At 43.9% G+C, this 24550-nt stretch overlaps 1 protein-coding gene across 1 annotated transcript in view; it reads right to left on the reverse strand.

Moving 5' to 3' along the window:
• COL4A6 (collagen type IV alpha 6 chain) overlaps window positions 1–24550 on the reverse strand; it is a gene marked incomplete at both ends in the record, with an annotated part of 282364 nt that overhangs the window by 61444 nt on the left and 196370 nt on the right. Inside the window, 2 exons of the mRNA XM_084258986.1 lie at window positions 1858–1902; window positions 3049–3183. Coding sequence (XP_084115112.1) covers window positions 1858–1902; window positions 3049–3183 — 180 coding nt within the window. The remainder of the gene's footprint in view (window positions 1–1857; window positions 1903–3048; window positions 3184–24550) is intronic.

Consider the following 24550-nt stretch of genomic DNA (forward strand, 5'->3'; position numbering starts at 1 on the left):
ACCAGAAGAATAGGAAGGAACAAAGAAGAATAATTTCCTGGAGTGAGGCTTGGAGACTACAACTAAAGCAATGAAAAGTCAAAGGAAAACATATACAAACTTTGATGGAGGAAAGTACCAGGGGAGGGGCCGTGAGGGTGGAGACTTCTACTGGGGCCAGTAAACTCATTTGGGAGAATCTGGATAGCTGCACTGCATTCTCCCAAGCAGTGACACCCTAAAGAGAAGTCATCAATTCCTACACGCCCTTGGGCTCTCTTCACTACAAGTTGGAAGCAAAAGAATCCAGTTGGACTCTGGGACAGATTCCATCTCAGAATTGGAATCAGCCTCTGCATCACAGGATTCACTTCCTTCCAGTTCCCATTAAGAGACTACAGGAGGAAGGGCATAGTACCAGTGCAAGCTCTAAATCCCCCACTCATCTCTGCTGAAGCCACCTCCACAGCACAAATGGAAGAGGAGGCCTCCAGTTTGCTAGTTTCCTTCATCCACTGGTTCCCAGAAGATATACACTGTGGACAAAGTGGCCACAGGATCACAACCATAACAGCACACCAGGGGACATCTTGAAAGGACAGCCAACCCCATCTAGTTATTTCCCTATGGGTCCAATTCTGGGCATTGTGCAGACTCTGCAGTTGAATAAATCTTAGACAGGCAATGGCTGATTTGTTGATAGATGGAACAAATACAAAGTTGTGAACCTTCTATTCTCCAAATGCACAAATATACACTAGATCTGGGCAGAATGTGAGACCTTTGTTAATATCTTTGAGGGTAGAGTCGTATGCTTTCTCTGTAGCCCCATAACAGAGTGCTGGGAGATAATAGGAGCTCAAGAACTACCTCGAGATGGGCACAGATTCAACCCCCTTTCTCTGACACTAGATGATTATGTTGTGTAACGGAAGAAGCTAGTTAGCCCAGGATTTCCCAAACTGTGTCTTTTGTAGTTCGGAAGAACCCCTTAGAGGTAGTTGCAAGAAGACCTCCCTCAGACGAGGGAGCTCTGATTTTTTCGGTTCTGTAAGCTGACCTTGGTTCTTTTCTTCAGCAAAGTTGAAAAACCACTGCTACAGACAGACACAGCTCAGGCTAAAGATTTGATGTAGAGTGAAGTGGCGAAGAACACAATTAAGTGACAGCTAGCAACTTTCAAATAACTCTATTTTAGAGGCTGGCGAAACACTTCCATGGAATTTCCAGTGGTGGAATAAGTACTGATATCGGGCAAAAATGGAGAAACAAAAATGACTGGGTCAGATGCAATGGGAAAAGATGTGTGCAAGCTCTCAACGCCAGCAAAGCCTGGTTGTCTGGACAAATTCAAGAGGCTGTTTCCAAGTGGTCTTTGGAGCAGTCTCTCTGTGAAAACTAAAGGGAAATTCATTCTGAAATGAGATAAGGCTGAAGAGAACAAATTACTGGAACACGATGTATCCAGAGATCACTAAGCATTTTTCTACCTAATTTAATGTACCTTCTTAATTTTCTTATAATGAATATGTATGTACTCTAATGTGGCTCTGTCTCTACACTTCAGAGTCAATCCCTCACCCCCAGTTAAAGCTCCCCTCAACCCACAAAGCCTACCTTATTTTGGCTATGATATTAATGGTTTCTTATACCTGCACATGTCTCTGCATTCCCCCAACTATATGATTTAATGTTGTTTGTACCTGAATCCAAGGGAAACCGTGTGACCAGTGCCCTTGACACCTTACCACACATATCTCAACACTTGAACCAGAGTATGCTTGCAGGAGACAGGATGTTGCTAAGCCAAAGTGCCTCAGCTCTGAGGCAAAACCTAGAGGTTATATTGAAAATGCCTCTGTGGTCTCATTCACTCACTGGAATCCCATCGATGCCAGGAAAGCCAGGAACTCCCATGGGACCCTAAAAAAGGAAGTGGAGAGAAGAATGTAAGAGACAATCCAGTTTTGATCACCACTAGATGCAGTGGGTATGTTCATGTGATATACGACCAAGTGTTTTGTAGCTCCTGCTCCACGTTCTATCACCTTGGCCCTACTCTAGTTCCAGGTGATCACCTACTTCTGCCTAAAGTCTTGGACATGTCTGTGTTCTGAGACAAGTGATTGTCTTAGACAATGTGGCATAAGGCCTAAAAGTATGGCTCAGTATTACACGCTGCCTTGACATTTGGGGGAAACAAGGGAGGTGTCAGGTGGGCTAAGCACAAGTTCCCCTCTCTATCCCACTCCTGTAGATAAGGGGCCCTAGGCAAGTCACCCCTGCCCCCTTATCAAACAGTTCAAGTATAATGACTGTTTAGCCCTGACCAGTGGCTTTAGTTTCCCATCGCCCACCGAATTATTCACGAGTCAATCACACCTTCCTTCAGGAACCAGGAGGCACTGCACCCTCTTGACACTCCCACAGACCCTTCTGGTTTACTCTGTTCCAGTACACAAACCCTGTGTGGCCCTGCATGGCATTTGGTGCCCTCCTTCCCTGTGCAGTGAGTGTATGTGATGGATAAACTGTTGTTGAGCTCATCTGTCTAGGGTTGGGTGTCATCGCTTTGGCCACCCCCAGATTCCTAGGAAATCCGTCCCTCACCAACAAGGTGAACAGGAGGTCACTAAAATTGTCAGGGAACTGAGCTGCTAAACTAGCCAGCCAGCCACCATGACACGATCCATCTCCTGTCTTATATCTCTTTCCCTATATTTGTGGCTCAGATTGCTTCCAAGCATTCTAACCTCTTGCTGCTCTGTCTCCTTGCTTGGATTCCTGACTTCCGTTGTTCAGGTGGCTGGACTTCTGCCCATGCCCCGTTCAAACTCACATGACTCCCCACCACAGGGACTCTACTTATCCAGCAAGTAGCTAGCATATTTGCTTTGTGGCTTGCTTGCCATCAGTCTTACTGGAAATGGGCTCATCCAATAGTAGCACATCACCCAGACTTCAGGAATAATATTATTTCCGCTAATGAACACAACTGGGATTTGAGAATCTTTAACTTCATATTTATGACCCATGCGTCAAAGGAAAATCAAGCTATGGTGCACTTACCTTATCTCCTTTTGGTCCATATGGTCCAAGAGGGCCTGGGGAGCCACTTTCTCCTTTCAACCCTGCTAAACCACTAGAACCAGCGAATCCTTGACGACCTGTAGGGCCTTGAGTTCCAATGGGTCCCGGTCGCCCCTAAGATGAACACAAGGCATAATATGAGTCAAAAGAGGACTTAGCATCAGCACTCCCCTTTTTCCCAGGCACAAAGAACACTGTCATCACTTCACTACATAATTTTGGCTTAGAGTCCTGTGAAGCATGCCAAAGTTCCAGACAGGGATCAGAAAAGGCTATTTTAGGGGTTGCTAAGCTTATTTGGATAGAACATATTTTATAAGCACATTTAATAAGATTCATGTGCACCAAGATCTTTCAACTTTGTACTTCTTAGGAGATTAGCTATTCATGCTGAATAATATTGTCCTCTTCCTAGTTAATGCCAGGCCATCCATTAGATTGTCAAAATACTGAAAGAACAGAATGCTGGAGAGCATCGTGACATTTTATAACTCACATCCAAATGGCCAACCACATGCTTGCTGTGAAGTCCAGAAATGGCTGTGCCACAGGGGTCCAGAAAGGGGAGAACCCAGAAATCGGTGGACTGACCAACTTGGCAGAGCCCATACTTTCAGGACAATCCCAGTACCCCATCACTGTACCTGGAGACCAGACACTGAGAACACACACACACCAGACACACACACACACACAAGTGCTTGCTCTAATTGTTTATTTGCTCCCTCCCTAGCCCCCATCCTCTGCATAGTGTTGAAAATGCAAGATTCAAGGAGCCTGAGAATATTCATTAAGTATCAATTATGATAGCAAGAGGGAGCAGACTGAGGATTTTGAATGCCCTGGTTATAAAGTGTCTGTAACAATTAAGCCTGCGAGTTCAGGCTGACATTTTAAAGCTCACCGAGACAGAGAATTAACCCCAGTGGGTACAACACAGGCGGGCTAGTCTATCATTTAGAACAAATCCCAGTAGGAAATGAATTTACTTGGCAGAAAAATGAAAAGCATTAGTAACGTGCATTACCTCTCAGAGAAAACACCACCCTATCAGCTAGAAAGCCTATTTTCCTAAGCGCTTCCCATCTCTACCTCTTGGCCCCTTTCCTGGCTGTCCGAAATTTTCTAGAAATCAGTGCAAATTCTGGTAAAAGCCCATTAAACATGTCTTTGGATATTTACTTTCAAGGTGGATTTTAAAAAACAAGACAGATGGTTTCTGGGGTAGCTAGAGTCACATGCTAGGGGGGTACATCCAAGGGGTGGCCACCTGCAGTTTCCAGCATCCATCCAGCCCAGGAAAACCTATGGCTCTCACAAAGTAAAAGATGCTCTTCCCAAGAAGGTGTGATTCTCTGGGTTCAACACTCACCACTCAGGCTTTCCTGACACCTAAGATGCAGGCTACACGGGCCTCCTGGGAATGACAGGGTGGCCGGTGACCTTCACTTTTTATGGTCTTCTAATTGTATTTATGATGATTGTTAATTATTCCTCTTGTAAACATTTATAAAATGCACACGCATATGTGCATGTATATGTGTGAGGGAAAAGGGATAATGCATAAAAAATAGTTCTGGGGTACTGTTGAGGATTATCAAGTTGAAAGTATGGGTCCAGCTTCAAAACGAATGTACACAAAACCAGAACAAAGCGTATAAACCCAGAGCAGAACATAAATTCTACAGGAACACAAAGGCGGGGTTGGCCACAGAGGGTTTGTGGAAGGCTCACATTCTGTCCATTGACTGGGAAGGGGGTGAGGGGTGGGGGGTTGGAGGGAGAAAGTCATGGGCTACACAGAGAGGCTGAATGGGCCCAAACTAAAATGGGCCTGGGATGCAAGACAGGACAGTTGAAGACTTGATGTGGGGGGAAATAGGGAAGTCTTAAAGGTTTGGGGACAGGGGTGCATGGGAGGTAGGCAATGTTTTAGGGCTGAAACTCACCAACAAGCATTCAGGAAAACATGTGTGAGTCAGCATGAGGCCAGAGCAGCCTGCCTGAGGCTGGAACAAGGGAGACAGATAAGAACCAGCTGTTGGACGAGGAGGGGACTGGTTGGTGGGAGGATAGGGGGCAGGACAGGCTTGCTGAGGCCATGCGGATAGGATCCAGTCAGCGCACAGAATGCTTGACCCGAATGGGAGCCCTGACTAAAGCTTTCTCACAGCTAAGGAAAGGAGGTAGAGTGAGCAACAAAACGTTGAGTGGCTACTGGGAGAGCAGATTGTGGAGTGGCTAAATTCCCATCCTACTCCCATCACTAGAGCCCGCAGTACCTGGCATGGGTGCCCTATAGGCTGGCACACTCCAGCTCTTGTCTTTCTGAGCATATCCTCAGCGAGGAGACTTAGGAGTGAGCTAATTCTAGGCCTGGACTTAACAGGAAATCTGATTCAGTCCAGCAAAGGCAGGGTTCCTTGGCCTGCTCCCTTTTCTCTTGGAAGGGTGGGCACGCTGAATCTGCCATAGTCCAGCAGTCCACTCCTGGGTTCCGGCCACAGCACTTAAAGTGAGTCTCGTAAAGAATTCATAAATTCTTTTCATTTGAATTCCTTTACCAAAGGGGGCACTTGAAATAGCACCCCTAGAAGGAATGAGTACTTCTGTACTGGTCTCAGCTAGAAACCTCTGAGACTGACCTCAGGGCCAGAGCAGGGTCTGTGGGATGTTTCCAGGCCTCTGAGGCACTGCTGGCCCAGAATTACCTCCTCAGCATGGGGGCCAGACGCTGCCAGAGCCTTCAGTCATAGGCTATGAGACAGGAGCCTTCCCACCCACTGAGGTCCTTTCAGAGAGTGGCACAGAGCACCGTGAACAAACAAAAAAAGCAAAGAAAAAAAATGAGACACATTTCTTTGGCAGGTTGTTTTGTCAACCATCTCTAGATTTGCTTACTCTGTGGTTATAGCTGTATGATCTTTTTTCCTGGTTTCCAATGCACAGGGTTTCTGTCGCAGTGCCCAGTGTATTGCTTAAGCTTAATACTAAATCACTGATGAACTGTTGTTTTTCTTTTTTTTCTTTTTTTCCTTTCTTTCTGGTTTTTCTCCAGATGTGAGTGCTGGCAATTCTCATAATGGTCAGCAGAGGTCACTGTGAGAACACAGCTGCTATAGACGAGCAGGTGTGTGGGTGGGCCTCACCCACTACAGAGAAAAAGAAATCAAACCAGTGTCAAAGAAGTCACAGAGTGTTTGAGCAGGAAGGGCCCTTAGAGACCATTCCATCTAGGTTCTACTTTATATATGAGGGGGAAAGAGAGAAGAGGAAGGACTTGTATAGGTCACAGAGCTGCTAAAGAACCAAGCTGCCTGCTGCTAGTATGTGACTGTTTTCTCGTTTGCCAGTGGCAGATGTCCTACGGGGGGTGCTGGAGGCTACACCCACCCCCGCACCCAGGCCCACCCCTGGGACTATCCCCATCAGTAGGCTGCAGCCGCCAGATGCTCACACATCATTTCTCTCTTCCTAACCCTGATCATTTCACAGAACCAATCTAAAACACCATCACTGTTTGGACTGCTAACAGAATTTCAATAGGCTTGGACCAATGCCCTGCCCTGATACATGTCATTTATTTTGGCAAATAGACCCCAGACGGGGCAGAAGGGGCTCCTCCACGTCTTTCCTACAAGCTCTCCTGCCTCCATCTGCTCGGGATTTAAACATGCGCAGAAGGGTCTAAGCCTCAAGAGAATGAGCTGGGACTTGTGCAAAGACCAGTAACTTCAGGTTCACCTGAGTAGCCCTGGCTGACTGCATCCTGCTGACCACAATGGGGTGAGGTCAGTATGCACCTTAGATCAGACCACACCCACGACCTCAGCTCCAGATAACTGGGAAAACAGACCCGGAAATGGGTCTGCATATATGCGGTATATGCATGTAGAAATGGCATTTAAGAATCTTAAAAGCACACATCTCAAACTAGGTAGGGCTGTGAAATGGAGGGGGGCCTGATATTTTATTACAAAATCCCTCTCTGCCCTTTTTATTCCTCCCTCATGGTTCCAGTGTCCTTCTCCCATTTATTACAATTTATTCCTAGGGAAGAATTGGAAACTCATTCCCACTGAGGCATAAATGACTGACAACATCTTAGAGCTTTATTTCTCCCCAGGGGGATTTGTATTTTAATGGTGAGCAAAGCGTTAAGCTAGGGGATGCAAATGATATTTTAAAGCAGAGCAGGCAAAGGGGCGTACATTGGCTTCCCTACAGATGTAGCTATTTTGCAGGAGGTGGTGCGGCATTCTTAGTTGGTACCTTGTGCAGGCTCTGGAGTTTGAAAGACCTGGAGTTAAATCTCCTTACTACCACTAAATAGCTAAGTGACATAGGGTAAGTGACTTAATCACTCTGAGTCTTTAGGACTCCAAGCAATAATAGATCTGGAATAGGGTTATTGTGAGCATTTTAGTGAGTTAGTGAATGTAAACTCTTGTAGCATAGCTTGTACCCATTCTTATTTAGGTATCATACCTGGTAACATGAAAGCATTATGATTGGGAAAAGCTCCTTCTCTTCATTGGGAGATGCATAGACACCACTGAGAAACTCTCTTTGGAGCACAGATGTGTGATAGGGGTGGATGAGCACCCCACATCTGTGAGAGCATTTCCCGCCTTACTTAGTGCTGGTGTCCAGGATCACTTGCCTTCTTCAGTGTCTGCCCATTCTCCTAAAGAGACCTTATTTACATGCTAATGACTCCCCTGTCTGAACCTCCAGCCCAGATTTCTCTTGTCAGTGTGCCAAATCTTTATGGTCAATGACTTACCAGGCCTCTACACCTGGATATTTCAACTCCAACTCAACATGACTGTAGCAGACTCATTCCCCAAACCAACTACTTCCTCCCGATTTAGTGGAACCAACTCAGTAAAAGGCATTTGATCCACAAAGTTTAGCAAGCCAGAAACCCAATGGTCTTCTACAACCTCTGTCTTAACCTTCTCTTCCACATTCAATCCAGTAGCAAGGACAGTCAATTTTACTTCCAAAATATAACTCAAACCTGTCCATTCATCTCTATCCCCATGGTTTTAGTTTAGGTCTTCTACATCTTTTTTTTTTTAAAGTGTTGCCACAGCCTTTCAATAATTCTACTATCTCCATTCTGGCTTTATTTCCTCCTAGCCTCCTACCCCAAGACCCGTGTATATGCTTCTGCTCTCTAACTAGTTCTTATTTATCATTCAGGCTCCAACAAGAAATCAGTTTCTCCAGGGATCCATCCATAATTACCCTCACTCTACAGTAGGGGCTAAGTTGCATGTTTTTGTCTCTACTTCCAACAAACTGAGCTCCTTGAGGACAGGACCCATGTTTTACACCCCACTGAATCACCTGTGTTAAGTGCTGCAGTGCCTAGTATATAGAGGGCGCTCAGTAAATGTTTGCTGAATGAAAGGAGAAATGAATAAATGAATATACACACTGGTCAGTGGCCCAGGTACAACAGTATTTTCTTTGGAAGTCTACAGAGTTGCATTAAGTGCAACGAAGAACCATCTTATTGCAGAACCACAGAAAAGAAAGCCGTGCAAGATCTATAAAATAAGCCAGCTTAGGATAGAGAAGCTAAATCTCAGCCAGGGAAAGGGACTTACACAAGTTCATATAGTGTCAACTCTAGATACATAACAAGAGGAAGGGAGCAGATGGGACAGCAAGATCAGAGCTAGAGAATCTGGTGAGAAATAAAGGCAACCTGGGCTAGGATCATAGCAGTGGAGACAGGGAGAAGACAGATTTGAGAAATGATTCAGAGGCTAAAAGGGATAGGACTTGGTTAATAGGGTTGGAATTGGTTAATATGACAGTGGGAGGTATAAAGGATGACTCCCAATTTTCTCTGCCGGCAACTGAATGGATCTCTTCATTGTCATGAAGAAGCCTAGAGGAAGAAGAGTGTTGGGTAGAAGATGAAGAATTCATCTTTGGAGAGGAGTGGAATAATGTGCCTGGGGACCACTTAGGAAGATATTCATTCAGCACCTGTTTCTTCCATTAGATTGGAGGGTTTGAGGAGCTGGGGGCTCAGCTGACTTGGTTTACCACATTATCTCCAGAGGTGCAGTGTTTGGTGTGCAAGACACTTGAAATATAATTATGGCGGGAGGAGAAAGCCATAACGGGAATGAACGAAAATACAGAATTATGTGTGTACGTGGGAATCTTTGAGAGAGTCATTTCCAAGTCTCATTAGCTAGAAGCAAAATGAGATTAAAAAGACTGTTGCTATCCTGAAAAACCCTGTGGCCTTTGGAAAAGGGAAGCAGAGATCCCTGAACCCCAGTGTAGGGACTAGGTGGTTTGCATTCTGCAATTTGGTCTTAACTATCCAACTGGAATTCCTATCTCATCAATGGGGCTGGGGCAGAGAGGATGCCAGGACTTAATAGATTCTGGCTTAACTAGTGATTTTTCTCTTAGCTGTGAAATATGTGGTACGAAAGAAACTAATTATAATACCCCCAAGAGCAGAATACTTAATAAACGTCAGATCATTTTTCCTTTCACTGTTCCTTTGGAATATTTTAATATACCTGTGAGGTAGGCTGAGTGCACCAAGCTGCAAAGGAGGTAGCCACTGGGGCTTGCTAATGTCACACAGCTGGTCACTGGCAGAGGCAGTACCTGGGCCTCCCATTCACCTCTGTGCTGATATTGGAACAAATGGAGATGTCCATCCATTGAAGCCTATCCTCCACTGTCCTAGTAACAGCACTAATGGGCTAGCATTGTCTGCGGAAGTAAATAAAGAGGAAATAACCCTGGTAGGTGAAGAATGTGTCTAGAGAATGGCAGATAAAGGCTCGTCTCACGCAGATCTATGGTCCCGTTTGTGGCCCAGGATGCCTTCGCGCAGTTTGCTAATGTTAGCATCATCTACAGTTTGCCAGCAAGGGCAGTGACCCTTTCCATCAACTAGAAAAAACACGACTGGTGTTTAGCACAGAGAGATCCCGCCCCATGCTCAGTGTCTGCCACAGCTAAGAAGCAGTATCAGAGACTCGCCCTCAACAGCCAAGTGAAAACACATTTCTTTTCTAGCTCTTAAGCTATAATCAGTGTTTGAAGCAGCCAGCCCAGGCACGAAGACATGCATCTACACGTTTTATTTGCAAAAACACCCGCACGCCCATTCCGTTGGCTATTGTTAACATGTTGAAATTTTGGAAAGACGCCTCCCAGAGTGATAAAGTTAACTCTTGCTCGACAACACTCTATAGTCCTCCCTTCTACCTGTTTATTTACACTTCTCTTCTAAAACACAGATTTCCCCTGGTATCCAAAAGGAAAGCATTCCTATGATACCTTTTGTAAGCCCAAATGGTATTTAGTGAAGAAGCAGTTACCATTCATTCACATGGAAACATTTGTATGCATTCCCAGACCCAAAAAATCATCTGCTAAATCATACCAAATAAGATGTAAAAACTAAAATAACACTAATATTTAGTGAAAGCAGGAATGACAAGATAAATACATGATAAATAGATAAACATATAAATAGTTTCCGGGGAAGGAGCTTGGCGGTGCCACTCCCACTGCTCTGGAGCAAGCTGCCTCTGGAAATGCAGGTGCGAGACGAACACCATTTTCCATTTTTGCTTTTGTTGTAAAGGCGAAAATCCCTTTGTTAGTAGAAACAAGTATTAATTTTTTTAAAGATTTATTTTTATTTATGCATACAAGAACTGGGGTGTAGGCCAGAGGTGTGGGGGTGAGAGGGTTCACCAGAGACAGAGTGGGGAGCAGAACAGGTGGAACTACTGAAGTACATTGCTGACGGGAGCAGTGGGTGAGACAGGAGAGGTCTGCTGTGCCATGTGATGGCTCCCTGCCTGGGGATCGAACTCGTGTTGCAGCGGCTGCGGATAGCTTCATAGGTTGCGTCTTAACCCCCTGTGCCAACAGGGAGGCCCAAAACAAGTATTAATTTGACTTTTTATAAAAGCAAAGTGGTGTAAAGTGAACTTTCAGAAAGCAGGGGATACTGGTAAAGAACCAAGCATTTACAACTGCTATCTCCTTTAATCCTCTAGCAACCCCAACAGTTGGGTGTTGGCTTCCTTCTACAGAGGAAGAAACTAGAACACAGAAAGGGTAAGGCATTTGCCTGAGGTCTCACAGTAAGGAATGGGCAAAGTAAATCTGGGTGATACCAAAGCCTCAGTTTCTTCCACCAAGTCACATGTCCTCTCTATGCTGAGTAATACCGTGAACACAGAAACCCAAACCCACATAAGGAGGACAGGAAGAACCACTCTGGGCAAAACATTGTTATTTTCACTGATCCCTGAACAATGAACAATTTACCTAATCCTTTCACTGGAACGGGTACTATTAGTAGAAATTCGTTTCATGGAATTAGTAAATCAAGTTGCTAAAAAAAAAAAAACTCAAGGAACTGCACTCCCTAGAACTTAAAAATAGTTGTGAGCTCTTCTTGTTCTCTAATGAATTGGTCTGTGAGCAAAGGGCAGTTTACTAGGCTCTTGTAGAAAAATTCTGATATGGTAGGTGTCCCCAGTGCTAGCATATTAAGTTAAGGGTGGGAGACTATATGCAGAGCATAATCTGGCCATCATTGTGTTAAGTAGAAATAGAAGAATTTAGTCTTTAAACATGTTATATTTTCCCTTGCCCCTGGGGAAGGCCAATAATTGTTCAAATAAGATGAAGCAGAGATGTTTTGTTGGATAGAGGCAAATAAAACAAGGAAAATTTTCAGGTTTCCCTTTTTTCTCTATAACATCTTCATAAAACTACATCAGAAACCAGAACAAACTTTCCTTTTGTAATACTATAAGCAGGAAACACAAGAACCCAAAATCAAATGAAACTGTAAATATGACCATTCGTTGGCCATAAAAACAAAGAACAACCAGACACTTCTGTAACCAGTACAAATGGTTGAATGAGTCTCCACGCCCCTGTGAATACTCACCTCCCATACAAAGAGTGCACTGTTCTACAAAGTGTGTCCTGAGTTTCCAGCCTTCATGAGAAAATAAATACAGCTCTGCTTGTGATGAATTTAACCTAAAGCTGGTATAGGAGCTGGAAAAACATGAAATGCTTAATTTGCTATAATTTGGTGTTTCCTTTTAGAATTTAGAAGGGCAACTTGTATATGATTTGATGGCACAGACCTCTGAAGAACACCTTCTAGTAAACTTGGGTAGATACTGCCTTTGTCTCTCAGAAAATTTTCTTGTTTGAAGCAGAACTTAAGATTTTAGGATCTAGTCCCCGCTCTCACTTCCTGTGAACTAAAGAAAGCCGATTCATTTCCAGACCTTAGTTTCTTCATCAGGAAAATAGGGATATTACTTGCCTTCTCTGTTTCCTGGAATTCTTTGAGCATCAATTGAGACAACATATGTGAAAAGGGGCTGAGAGTTCATTCCATTGACAAAACTTTGCTTTTGGAGGGGAAAATTCTAATAGCCAAATACTCAATGTTCCAAAAACTGCATTTGCTGGGCTCATACAGCAGTAAGCACTTAAAGAAATGAAGGCCCATGAGTAGGAGGTTTTAGTAGAAAAATAATTGAATGAAACAAGCAGAATTTAAAGTGTATGATAGGTGGGGGGGGGGGATGGAAAATTCACTGTCTAGCACATGATTCTCATGATAGCTAACAAATGATTGGACCTACAGTATTATCTTATTACTGTAGTCTAAAAAATTGTGGTTTATTTTAAAATACATGGTTTAATTACAAGCCAAAACCAATCATTTTTCTTTCAGCTTTTCTAACAAAACATAGCCATGGATTTATAATAAAAATCAAAGTGAACAGGACTTGCCAGAAATTCACTTTATAGCAATTTTTGCTGTAGTGTATCTATTCCATTAGACAAGGGATACTTTGAGGCATTTTTCTCTGACATAATAAATTACCCATCATTGATATACAGCACTGCCTTTGGTCTAATACTGAGCTCATATGAGTGGATTGCTTCTGGATCAATGTTGGCTTCCCCGAGTCTCTGGTGAGAAGCCATTAAGTTTTGTGAGTGGGAGGTAACTGGGAGTAACCACTACTGCTCTTTAAACAGAAGGAGAACAAGAAGGATAGGAGCAAAGAAATTTCCTGTCAGGACCCCCTTGCCAAAGAGCTCAGGGAGCTCTGAAAGGGGAGTGGGGAGTGGGAAGGGAGAGGAATAACTTACTCACATAGTCTCAGTGCTGTTCTTGTGCAAACCCACACCCACATATTCATTTAGAACCACAGGAGCATTCATATCCACACCCATGCAGATAAAGACATACCCGGGCCAACCCAAATACAGATGCCCTCAGGCACCACAGGAGTTTGAGACTATGGGAGGGCCCGCTGGCATAGCCCACCACACACCTCTTGGCCAGACATGGACTTGAATTCAAGAAGATGGACTGACTCACAGTTTCCCCTGCCAAGTGTACACAGTAGTCCCCATGGCCAAGTAAAGTCAGCCTCATGCAAAGACGTGCATGCAGGCCATAAAGGAGATGAGAAGAAGGTCTGGAAGGGGGGATTCCACATTTCTGATATTGTTTCCTTTGACATGGTAGACAACTGGAAACTGACATGAAATCAGGCTCTGTGTGCAACAGGAAAGATGGACTATGGTGGAGGCAGCTGTGGTATAGATAAGAAGTAGAAGCTCCAGAGCGGCAGGGATCAGCTATCAGCTTGCATTGGAGAGTGCTTCATATTTTAAAGTGTTTGCACATCCACGACTCCCTCCGGTTAATGCCCATAATAACCCTATCCTCAATGTACTGGAGAAAGTAATTGAAGTTCAGAGGTTAATTAACTTGTCCATAGCCACACAGCTTAGCAGCAGAGCTAGATCTTCTTATTCCCAATCTAGTGTTCTTTCTGCTACTCCCTTTATAAAGTGACAGGTCAATTCTGTGCCAAGAAATTCCCACTAAAATGTCATGCAACTCCACCAAAAACCTACAGCCTACTGAATACTGTTGATTCATCTCTTCATCCTTCTTGTTGCTCCATAGGATCTTTATTAACCAATTAAGTGGATGTACAAAGAACAACAACTGAAGTCAATCTAATTGGTCCTCTCATAATCCATCAATTAAGTTAACATTCATTGAGTCCCTACTGTGAGTCAGCCATGTTGGGAATATGGAGATGAATGTCACATGGGCCCTGGCCTCCAGGAGCTCTCAGTCCAAATCAGAAAGAAAAATTTTGTATGCACGAATATACCATAAGGCGGAGGAAGGCAGGAGGGTTAACTCTGAACCCAAGGACTGTCAATAGTTTTGCCTGGGAGAGACAGAGGAGGACCTTTAATTCCTCCAAATCAGACAGTGGAGAAGGATGAGTACAGAAAAAGACCGCGAACAAGTTTTGATACATAAGAGGGAAGTGGAGAAAATCTGTATCATATTGACCTCGATTTTCTAAATAAAGGTGGGAAGTGAGGTCACAGAGAATGAAGCTAATTGTGGCTGAGGATGAGGTGCTGTGGAGGGCATGGCAGGAAGTCAACTGTTAGAAAATTCTGAAAGGCTGCCGACTTCAGGGCACATGTTTTTGTGGGGGACTCTCCTCAAACAATTCTTGGCAGCTCAGGAACAGGAACCAGCAAAACAAGTGGTGGGGGTTTCCAGGGTTGTGCACTGGCACATACATCAGAAGCACTGGGGGTGAGGCTGAGAGGGAGGGAGAGGGAGGGGTTTAGACCCTATAGGAGGTCATGAAAGCATTGCTGAAATAGTTGATTGTGGGGTCCAGGCTGGAGAATGAGCCAGAGGGGAACTAACAATTCCTGATGAACAAATGATACACTAGAACATTTGGCCTTGCTCACAGTAGAAGTCTGAACTCTATGTAAGTATAAAATATGTACAGCATTTAGTTCTTTTTTTTAAAGATTTATTTATTTATGCATACAAGAACTGGGGTACAGTCCAGAGGAGCAGGAGGGTGAGAGGATTCACCAGTGACAGTGGGGAGAAGAACAGGCAGACTGACTGAAATATACTGCTGAGGGGAGCAGTGGGCGAGTCAGGAGAGGTCTCTGCGCCATGTGGGTCACCTCCCTGGACGACCCGGGGAGGTCCAACCCAAACACAGTTTAATCCCTTGTGCCACCAGGGAGTCCCCAGCAATTAGTTCTTGAGTCAGTTCTATCAAGACAAATCTTGAGCCGGAAAGAGAGCAACCACATGGAGAAAATCCAGCAGACCGTTAGCCATGTCATCCCCCACCAACCCCAGACTGAAGACCTTGTAGCTTGGTCTAGTATTCAGTTGGAAAGGAGATGTTTAGGCTGATGCAGTGATAACGTGCCAACTCCTCAGAGAGAGTCAATGCCAAGTATGGGGAGGGCATCAGCGGCACAGATGTCGCAGCTTAAGGAAGACTTATGTTTTGTCAGTTATTGGTCCTTTTTACTTTGCCTACTTTCACAGTGCCATTTACATTTTGTTATGTCTCACTCTACCCAACTGTTCCCCTAGAGACAGTAGCAATGAAAACATTTTAAACAGCTGAAAACAATTATCCAGTACCCAGAGAAAGCAGGGGTACTGATATATCCGGGAAACTATTCTGAGAGGAATTCAGGTGGGAAACTGGGAAGGAGGGAATGGTAGCTAGAAAAGGAAGAGAAAGGAGCTAAACCCTAGGACTCAGGGGTGAAAAGGAAGTGAAAAGAGAGCACACGAGTGCAGGGTCCTGGTCTGGCAAGGTGAGCCAGGCAGGAGACCCTTTATCTCTCCATCACTGCTCTTTACGTCTCCATCACTGCTCTTTTCCTTCCTGGTTTATGAGGATTAGAGAAGCTTCTAGATCTGGTGCTGGCAATCTTTTAAAAAATGTTGACACAGGGCCTCCCCTGGTGGCGCAGCGGTTGAGCGCTGGGTTGCGAGGCTGCCTGCAGCCTCTGCAGCGCGTTTGATCCTGGCCACCCGCGAGGGTCCCACCAAAAAAAAACAAAAAAAAAAGTTGACACAGCTCATTGTGTAGCAATAAAGTCCCCAGTGAAGTCTGCCTAGCCAAGAGTAGCAACAATTGTCCCCTAAAACTGAGTGGTAAACAAGTCTTTAAGTACTTTCCCCTTCAAGACTTTGAGTGCTTTTTATGTCCTTTGGCTTGAGAACCTAGCAGCTAATGGCTTCTCTTGATTTGCTAACTGACAAAAAAGTGGTCTCTTTATTATTCCAGTTTCAACCAGTCTCTGGAACCCAGAAAAAGTAAAAAAAAAGGGCCTCCCCGGTGGCGCAGCGGTTGAGCGCTGGGTTGCGAAGCTGCCCGCAGCCTCTGCGGTGCCGGTTCGATCCCCGGCTGCTCCCCGGCCACCAGAGGAGGGTCCCACATGGCGCGCAGACCTCTCCTGCCGCCCGCTGCTCCCCTCAGCAGTGTACTTCGGTCCTTCTGCCTGCTCTGCTCCCCGCTCTGGCTCTGGTGAATTCTCTCACCCTCCCGCGCTTCTGACTGTACCCAGTGCATGTATAAACAAAACAAACAAATAAATAAATAAAAAAAAAACATGCCTCTAAAAAAAAAAAAAAAGAAGAAGAAGAGGAAGAGGAAGAGGAAGAAGCAGCTTCCCTGGTGGCACAGGGGATTAAAGTCTCAATGCTATCAAGCTATTGCCAGCCACTGAGGTATGAGTTTGATCCCCAGCCAGGGAACTACCTAAATGGCACAGCAGACCTCTCCTGCCTTGTGCGCTGCTCCCCTCAGCAGTGTATTTCAGTAGATCCACCTGTTCTGCTCCCCACTCTGGTGAATCCTCTCACCCCCACCACCACCACCCCCGCACCTCTGGCTTACACCCCAGTTCTTGTATGCATGAAATAAAAAAGTGTGTATGTATGTGTGTGCGTGCATGTGTAAATCAAGCCACAGCAAAGCTGGCTTTCCACAAGCATTGCCAGCCTGACTGCTTGGGGCTCCAAGGAACCCAGCTGTCCCTACTGTGGAAACCTGTTCTAGTAACTGTCCTCCCTCTCCCTTATCACTTCTGAACTGGTTGCTTTTCTTTGGTCTTTAAAACATGCCCGGGTCTGCCTGATACTAAAAAAATAACACAAATTTCCTCTGACCGCCAAACTGGCATTTCCCTGAAAGCGACCACCAGATCTCTTTAACACTAACTTCTTGATAGACCAGCTACACTCACTGCCTCTACTTTCTCCCCTTCCACTCTCTCAAGCCTTGGCAATCTGAGCCCACCAACTCCTCTTGCTTCATAGTATTCTTCAGAAAGTAACCAGTGACCTCTGCTAAATTCTAATCCCACAGATCTTCTTTGCAACTTTTATCATTGCTGAAAACCCTTTTACCTTCTGAAACCCTCTTGGCTCTCATCGCACTATTCTATGGATTCTTCAGGGTTTTTCTTATCCTTTCACAATCCTTTCACTGGCCCTTTCACATTCTGTCCAAAGGTTCTTACCTCTTTCTAGGTGATTTCATCCAGCTCCTACAGCTTTGACCACTTCCTCTACAAGGATGAGGCACCACTTTAATTTATTTCTCAAGTCTAGTCAGTTTCTCAAGTCCATGTCCACACCACTCTTATTGGTCCCCTAAGGGACCAATAATCAAAGCCTGGCTCTCACTTGGATAATGACAACAGCCTCTGGAGTTCTTTCTGCCTTCAAACATTGCTGCAATCTATCTAACACTCTGGACAGTAATCTTCCTAGATCAGATCCTGTTGCTCCTCTGTTCAAAAACTATAAATCATTCATAGTGACTTTCAAAATAAAACTCATACTCCTTAATCAGGCATGGAAAGACCTTTACCATTCAGTTCCCACCTGTCTTTATAGGCTTATTTCCTTCTAAACACCCCTATCTGCTATAGACCACAGGCACATAACAGTCTCCTTGCTGATACTTAAACCCACGCTGTACTCTCTTGCCAGGTGACTTCCTTGACAAAAATACCCTCTCTTCCACAACTTTCCATGAAGGCTTTCTATTCTTCAAGGTTCAGCTAAAATCTAACCTGTTCCAAAAAGACTTCTCAGATTTCCCTGGTTGGAGTTAATGTCTCCCTTCTTATAAGACTTAAATGGGGGCCTCCCTGGTGGTGCAAGGGGTTAAGCACCGTACTTTGAAGCAATCCGCAGCCTCTGCAGTATGAGGCCGGCCAGGGAGAAACCCACATGGTGCAGCAGACCTCTCCTGTCTCACCCGCTGCTCCCCTCAGCAGTGTATTTCAGTCAGTCTGCCTGTTCTGTTCCCCACTCTGTTTCTGATGGATCCTCTCACCCCCTGCATCTCTGGCCTGTACCCCAGCTCTTGTATGCATAAATAAATCTTTAAAAAAAAGACTTAAATGTATTTTTTTCCTTTGGGACTCAGCAAAACATCACTATCAGTCCATATAAGGCCTTTATTTTATTATTTTCCTTCATCCAAATCTATTCTTATTTCCTCTGTAATGTTTTTGATGTAAGTCCAGGATATATATGTGGCTGTTGTTGTTGTTGTGTGTGTGTGTAAATTGGTGTGAATGATTGGGTTCTAAGAGCTTATTCTGGTTCTTGTTTTTTTTTGTGTGAGAATGTTTTCAAGATCTATATTGGTATTTGTACTACTACATTGCTTCTAATCCTTGTTAGTGTACAGAGTGTATTCCCAAATTGAGAGTCACCCAGCTTGCCTCCAATGTCTTACACAAATGATTCTGTGGTAAGTATCCATATGCGCATCCCATTTTAGAACCACTCTAAAAGGTTCTCCAGGATGCACACTCAGGAGTGAGGTTGCTGGTTGTAGAAATATAAACATGATTACTATTGTAGTTAAGTGCCATCCTATTGCTCTTCAAAATGTGATAGCAGTTTATACTCCCATCAGCAATACACAATGATTCATTTCTCCTCACATTTTCACCTTTTGTTACCTGACTTTTTAATTTTTGTCAATTTGATGAATATAATTTGGTATCTCACTGTTATTTTAATTTGCATTCTTCTGAATATGAGTTAGACTGTTCATCTTTTTTGATGCTTGTTTGCCAATCTGGTTTTCCCTTCAGGGAATTGTCCATTCTGGGCATCACCCATTTTTTTTCTATTGTGTTTTGGCCTTTTTCTTGTTAATTCACCAGTTTCTTGGACATTGTAGATATCAATGCCTGGTCAGTTTCAGACATTGTAAATATCTTTTCCTAGTCTATCTGTTAAATTTGTCTACGCTGTCTTTCCTTGAATTGAAAATTAAGTGTGATGCAGTAAAATTCATGACTTTCTTATATTTTGTGCTTTGTGAAAAGCGCAAATACATGTATGAAGTCTTACACCATTTCAAATTATAAAGAAATTCTTCTACATGTATAGCTTTACCTTTCACATTTAGGTTTTAAATCCACCTGGAGGTCACCTTTGTATATGACATGGGTTAGCAAACCAACTTTATTTTTCTCTGTATCACAGTGCTTCTCAAACTTTTCCATGTCATTAAATAGAGAAAGTATGATAATATACACTCAGCATCATGTGGCAAATGAATGAGATTGATCATGGTCAGAAGTGAGTCACTAGCTTGGAAGCTCTCGCCATCTTAGATCCTGCCTGGCTGTCCTATGGGTCAAGAGTCTCACCCTTGTGAGTCACCATTTGTGACTGGCAATGTGAGACACTGGTTGAGAAGTTCTGTCACATGGTGGTCCACTATGGTGATCCACCATTCTACTACCAAACAATCCATCCTTTCCTTGTTGTGAGAGTGCACTGGTCTTATCTTTTTCTAAGTTCTCCATTCTATTCTTTAACTGTGCCAGTACTATCACTGTTTTGATGATGAAGTCTTTTCAGCACATCTCAAACTAGAAGAGCAAGTATTTTATCTGTTATTTTTCAAAATTGACTTAGATATTCAGAGATATTTATTCTTTTTTAAAAAAGATTTATTTATTTATTTATTTATACAAGCACTGGGTACAGTCAGAAGCGTGGGAGGGTGAGAGAATTCACCAGAGCCAGAGAAGGGAACAGAACAGGCGATTGAAGAAACACTGCTGAGTGGAGCAGCGGGGGTCAGGAGAGATCTGTGCGCCCTGTGGGACCCTCGCTAGGGGCCAGGGATTGAACCAGCGCTGCAGAGGCTGCGGGCAGCTTCGCAGCCCAGCATTCAATCGCTGCACCACCAGCGGAGACCCGATATTTATTCTTCTATATAAATTTTAGAATAAGTTTTTCAAGTTTGGTAAAATATCCTTCTGGTATTTTAATTGAAATGGCTTTGAATGGATAGATTAGGAAAATTTGACATCTTTACCATTATAAATCACCCCATCCATAAATATCCTTCATTCATATTTTTTATGTCTATTAGAATTTTAAAAAATTACCTATAAAATGTCCAGTATGTTACAGGGTTTCTCTTTTTGTTATTGTGAATGGTAATTTTACCCACAGAACTTGTACCTCTATTATCATATTCAGTATGCACTGAACTAGAATTCTATGTCAAAGGACCTGTTTCCCTAATTGTGCTAGGACCATCTGAAGACAGGTCTTTGATTCACTTTTTTTTTTTAAAGAATTATTTATTTATACAAGCACTGGGTACAGTCAGAAATGCAGGAGGGTGAGAGAATTCACCAGAGCCAGAGCAGAGAGCAGAACAGGCAGAGTGACGAAGTACACTGCTGAGGGGAGCAGCAGGAGACAGGAGAGATCTACGCATTGTGTGGGACCTTCGCCCAGTGGCCGGGGATCGAACCGGTGCTGCAGAGGCTGCGGGCAGCTTTGCAGCCCAGCGCTCAACCACTGTGCCACTGGGGAAGCCCTGATTCACTTTTCTTCCTACTGCTGTGTTTGCCACAGCAGTACAGGTACTCAGTACATATTGGTTGAAGTGAATTGAGGGATTGCAAAGCACTTCAGAATGCTTTGGAAAACACCATCCATGTAATTTTCTGACAAAAATGCCATTTGATTATCATTGAAAAATGGCCATGGCATTTCAAATTGAATATGGGAGGAAAGAGAGGGAAGAGGGAAAAACAGGTTTTTAACTAGTATAAGTATATAATTTTGACTTTGAATTATGTTAATGTTTTATATGCCTCCCATATTAAGTTAAATTATGAAAAGATGAAGGGGGAAGTATCCCTGAAATTGAATTGAAATAAAAACAAATGGGGTAATTGTGGTAGGTAATAACTGGGAGGGAACATATGGGGAATTTGGGAGGCAATGATAATATTTCGTACTTTGATCTTGTTGATATAACATGGGTATACTAACTTTGTAAAAAAGTGCTGCACATTTGTGATTTGGGCACATTGTATATATAATATACAGATTAAAAGTTGTAAAAAATAAAAAGGAGACATTATAGGAGATTCACAAGTAATACAAATGTGTTAAAACTCTTAGTATTATGCCTGCATGTAATATCTTGCATTTACTATATGTCATACAGCATCTGTGTGAAGCACCTTGTAAGAATGGTCTCACTTAATGCTCAGAAAAGTGTTATGAAAAAGGTACTATTATCACCCACACTTTATGTATAAGTAAAACGGGCAAAGGAAGCTGAAATAACTATCCACCGTCAGACAGACAGAAACTGTAGTTAGACCAAGGCACTCTAATTGCAGAGCCTATACTCTTAACCACTAACATTCAGTAAATAATTCACACACTCACACACACACATTTATATGTGTGTGTTTATATAACACATCTGCTGTATATATGTATAACAGCTTAGACCCCTGAAAGAAAACTCTGATCTAGCCATTTTCAGAGTACCATATCAAGGTAAAGGGTGCTCTGTTGTACATTAGCTGCTGTCATTTCAAAGGAGATCAACCTAGAAGCTCTGGAAAAGAAAGGGTTCTAGCTCTGGTTACCTTCTGTCAGACTGTTCTACTAGTCCTATCTGCGTCCCTTTCAAAATAATGGGTGAGAATAGAACCATTTTTTTCTTTTCTAATAAATTTTTGTTTTGGAATAATCTTAGATTTACAGAAAAGTTACAAAAACAGCAGAGAATTCCCATATATTCACCCTCATCCATCACCTGATTTTCCCTAGTTTTAGAATATTACATAACTATTGTGCTTTTATCAAAAGTAAGGAATTAATGCTAGTGTCATATTATTAACAAAAATCCACACTTGATTCAGATTTCATCAGTTTTTATACCAATGCCCTTTTTCTGTTCCAGGATCCAAACTGGGATACATCATTTAGTAAAGTGCATTAATTTTTAAAATTTGTGGGAAAATGTGTAACATAATATTTCCCATGTTAACCAATTTTTAGCATACAGTTCTATGGCATTAAGAACATTCACACTGTTGTGCAACCATCACGACCATGCATCTCCAAACTTTTTCATCTTCCCCAACTGAAACTAGTAAAATGCATTTTTACAACAAAGAAAACCTGTAGTCCAGAGTAAATGGAGCCAAAGAGAAACACCACCATGCAATTAACAACTCTATTGTAACAAGACTAGACAGAGACTGATTTATATGGAAACCATGGAAACAGCTAAGTATGAGCAGTACATATAGGAGACATCTAGATGGGGTTAATGGCAAACACTTTTACTAAACAAATCCTTTGGCAATAATAAGCTAAGCAGTCTATTTGCATGAAATCCACAGTCTGAACATGAAGCTGCAAATGGTTTTGAGAGGAGACAATTTTGTGAAATCTATCCAAAAGAAAATAAATCACCAGGAAGAAAGGGGACTCTACCCCTGGTTTCAGAAGACAACCTAAAACCAGTCACTTCACTCCCTGCCTGCCAGTGACCCAAAAATGTGCTTGGCACCTGTAGGGTAAGGAAAAATGTCAGGCTTTTCTGCCCTCCCGCCATCAGGATAGATGATGGATCCTTGCGGCCCTGAATGCATGCCTGATGGTGGGCACCTGGAGTAGGGTGTGGGCATAAGTAGATGGGATTCACCTGGGCTAAGACTGTGCTTTTAAGGGCGGCGTCACGGGGACGCCAGCAGAAGCCAAAAGAGAAGCCGAGAGAGAAGCAAAGAAGCAGAAGCAGAGAACGCCAGAGAGCCCAGAAAGATTGCCGATTTGCTGGGTGCTGGGAGGCCTGCCAGCCTTCCAGCCCCCCAGCACCCCTGCCTGCCGTGTTGTAAGGGCAGGAACGGACCACAGTGCAGGTTTTCTGATCCCATGCAGCCCGGGTAAAGGAGGAGTCAGAGTCCTCAGTGGTTTTGCAGGTCTTTTATTTGGGGTTCACCAGGCATATGGCAGGCAGGGGTGCTGGCTGGGGGGCTGGGAGGCTGGCAGGCCTCCCAGTCCCCAGCAAGTCTTCACACTATCTGGGCTCTCTAGCGTTCGTTCTGCTGCTTCTCGGCTTCTGCTGCTGCTGGCTGGGGCTGCTGGCGTCCCCCCGTGACGCCGCCCTTAAAAGCAGTCTTAACTCAGCTGAATCCCATCTACCTATGCCCACACCCTATTCCAGGTGCCCGCCATCAGGCATGCATTCAGGACAAGGATCCATCATCTATCCTGATGGCGGAAGGGCAGAAAAGCCTGACATTTTCTTTACCCTACACGTGTACCTGGTAATTCCAATAAAAACCTGCAAAAAACCACTGAGGACTCTGACTCCTCCTTAACCCGGTCTGCATGGGATCAAAAAACCTGCTCTGTGTCTATTCCTGCCCCCTACAGCACCTGAGTGTGTGAGACCCCAGCACACCACCTCATGTATTCTGTGCCATCAAGCAAATGTCAGAAGACAGCACAGGCAAGCACCTGGTATTGAAGATAATCCTAAAGTATGTAAAGAGCTCACAGTTATTGTTGCAAGTATTGGACTACATAAGGAAAGAGGATGATTCCCTAGAGGAAAAACATGTCAGTTGCCTTCCCTCAGTGCTTCTCAGATTGCAAAGTGCATACAGATCACCCACAGAGCCTATTAAAATGCAGGTTTTGATTCAGTAGGTCAGGGGTGAGACCCAAGATTTTTGTAGTTCTCACGAGCTCCCAGGTGATGTTGCTGTTGCTGATGTGTGGGCTGCGGTTTGAGTAGAAAGACTAAATTAGTTCTCAGCTTGGCTGCATATTGGAATCACATGGGGAGTTTAAAGGAACTGCTGTCTGGTTTCCACACCCAGAGTCTGATTTAATTAACTGGTATAGGATCTCCAGTGGACTGAATTAGGTTCCCTTAAAATTCATATGTTGAAGGGGCAAGCGTTTCAGACCAGGCAGATTTATGGTTGTTTCAGGCAAACTTGGAGCTTTAGGTAGATTTGACAGGCCTTTAATGCTGAAGCAGAGGACCAGATATGGGCAGACCAGCGGGTGAGGCAGGGGTGGGGGGTGCAGGGAGGCTGGGAGGCAGGCAGCAACTGAGCCTCCCAGCCCCCGCCATCTCTGCTTCTCTCCTCATCTCTCTGTCTTCTCTCCTCTCTCCCCCTCAACCGCCTCATCTCTAGGCCCAGGTATCCGTATTTATATACGTGCATGCCCCATGCTCTCTGG

This window comes from Talpa europaea (assembly GCF_964194135.1).
Source record: "Talpa europaea genome assembly, chromosome: X".
Lineage (NCBI taxonomy): Eukaryota > Metazoa > Chordata > Mammalia > Eulipotyphla > Talpidae > Talpa > Talpa europaea.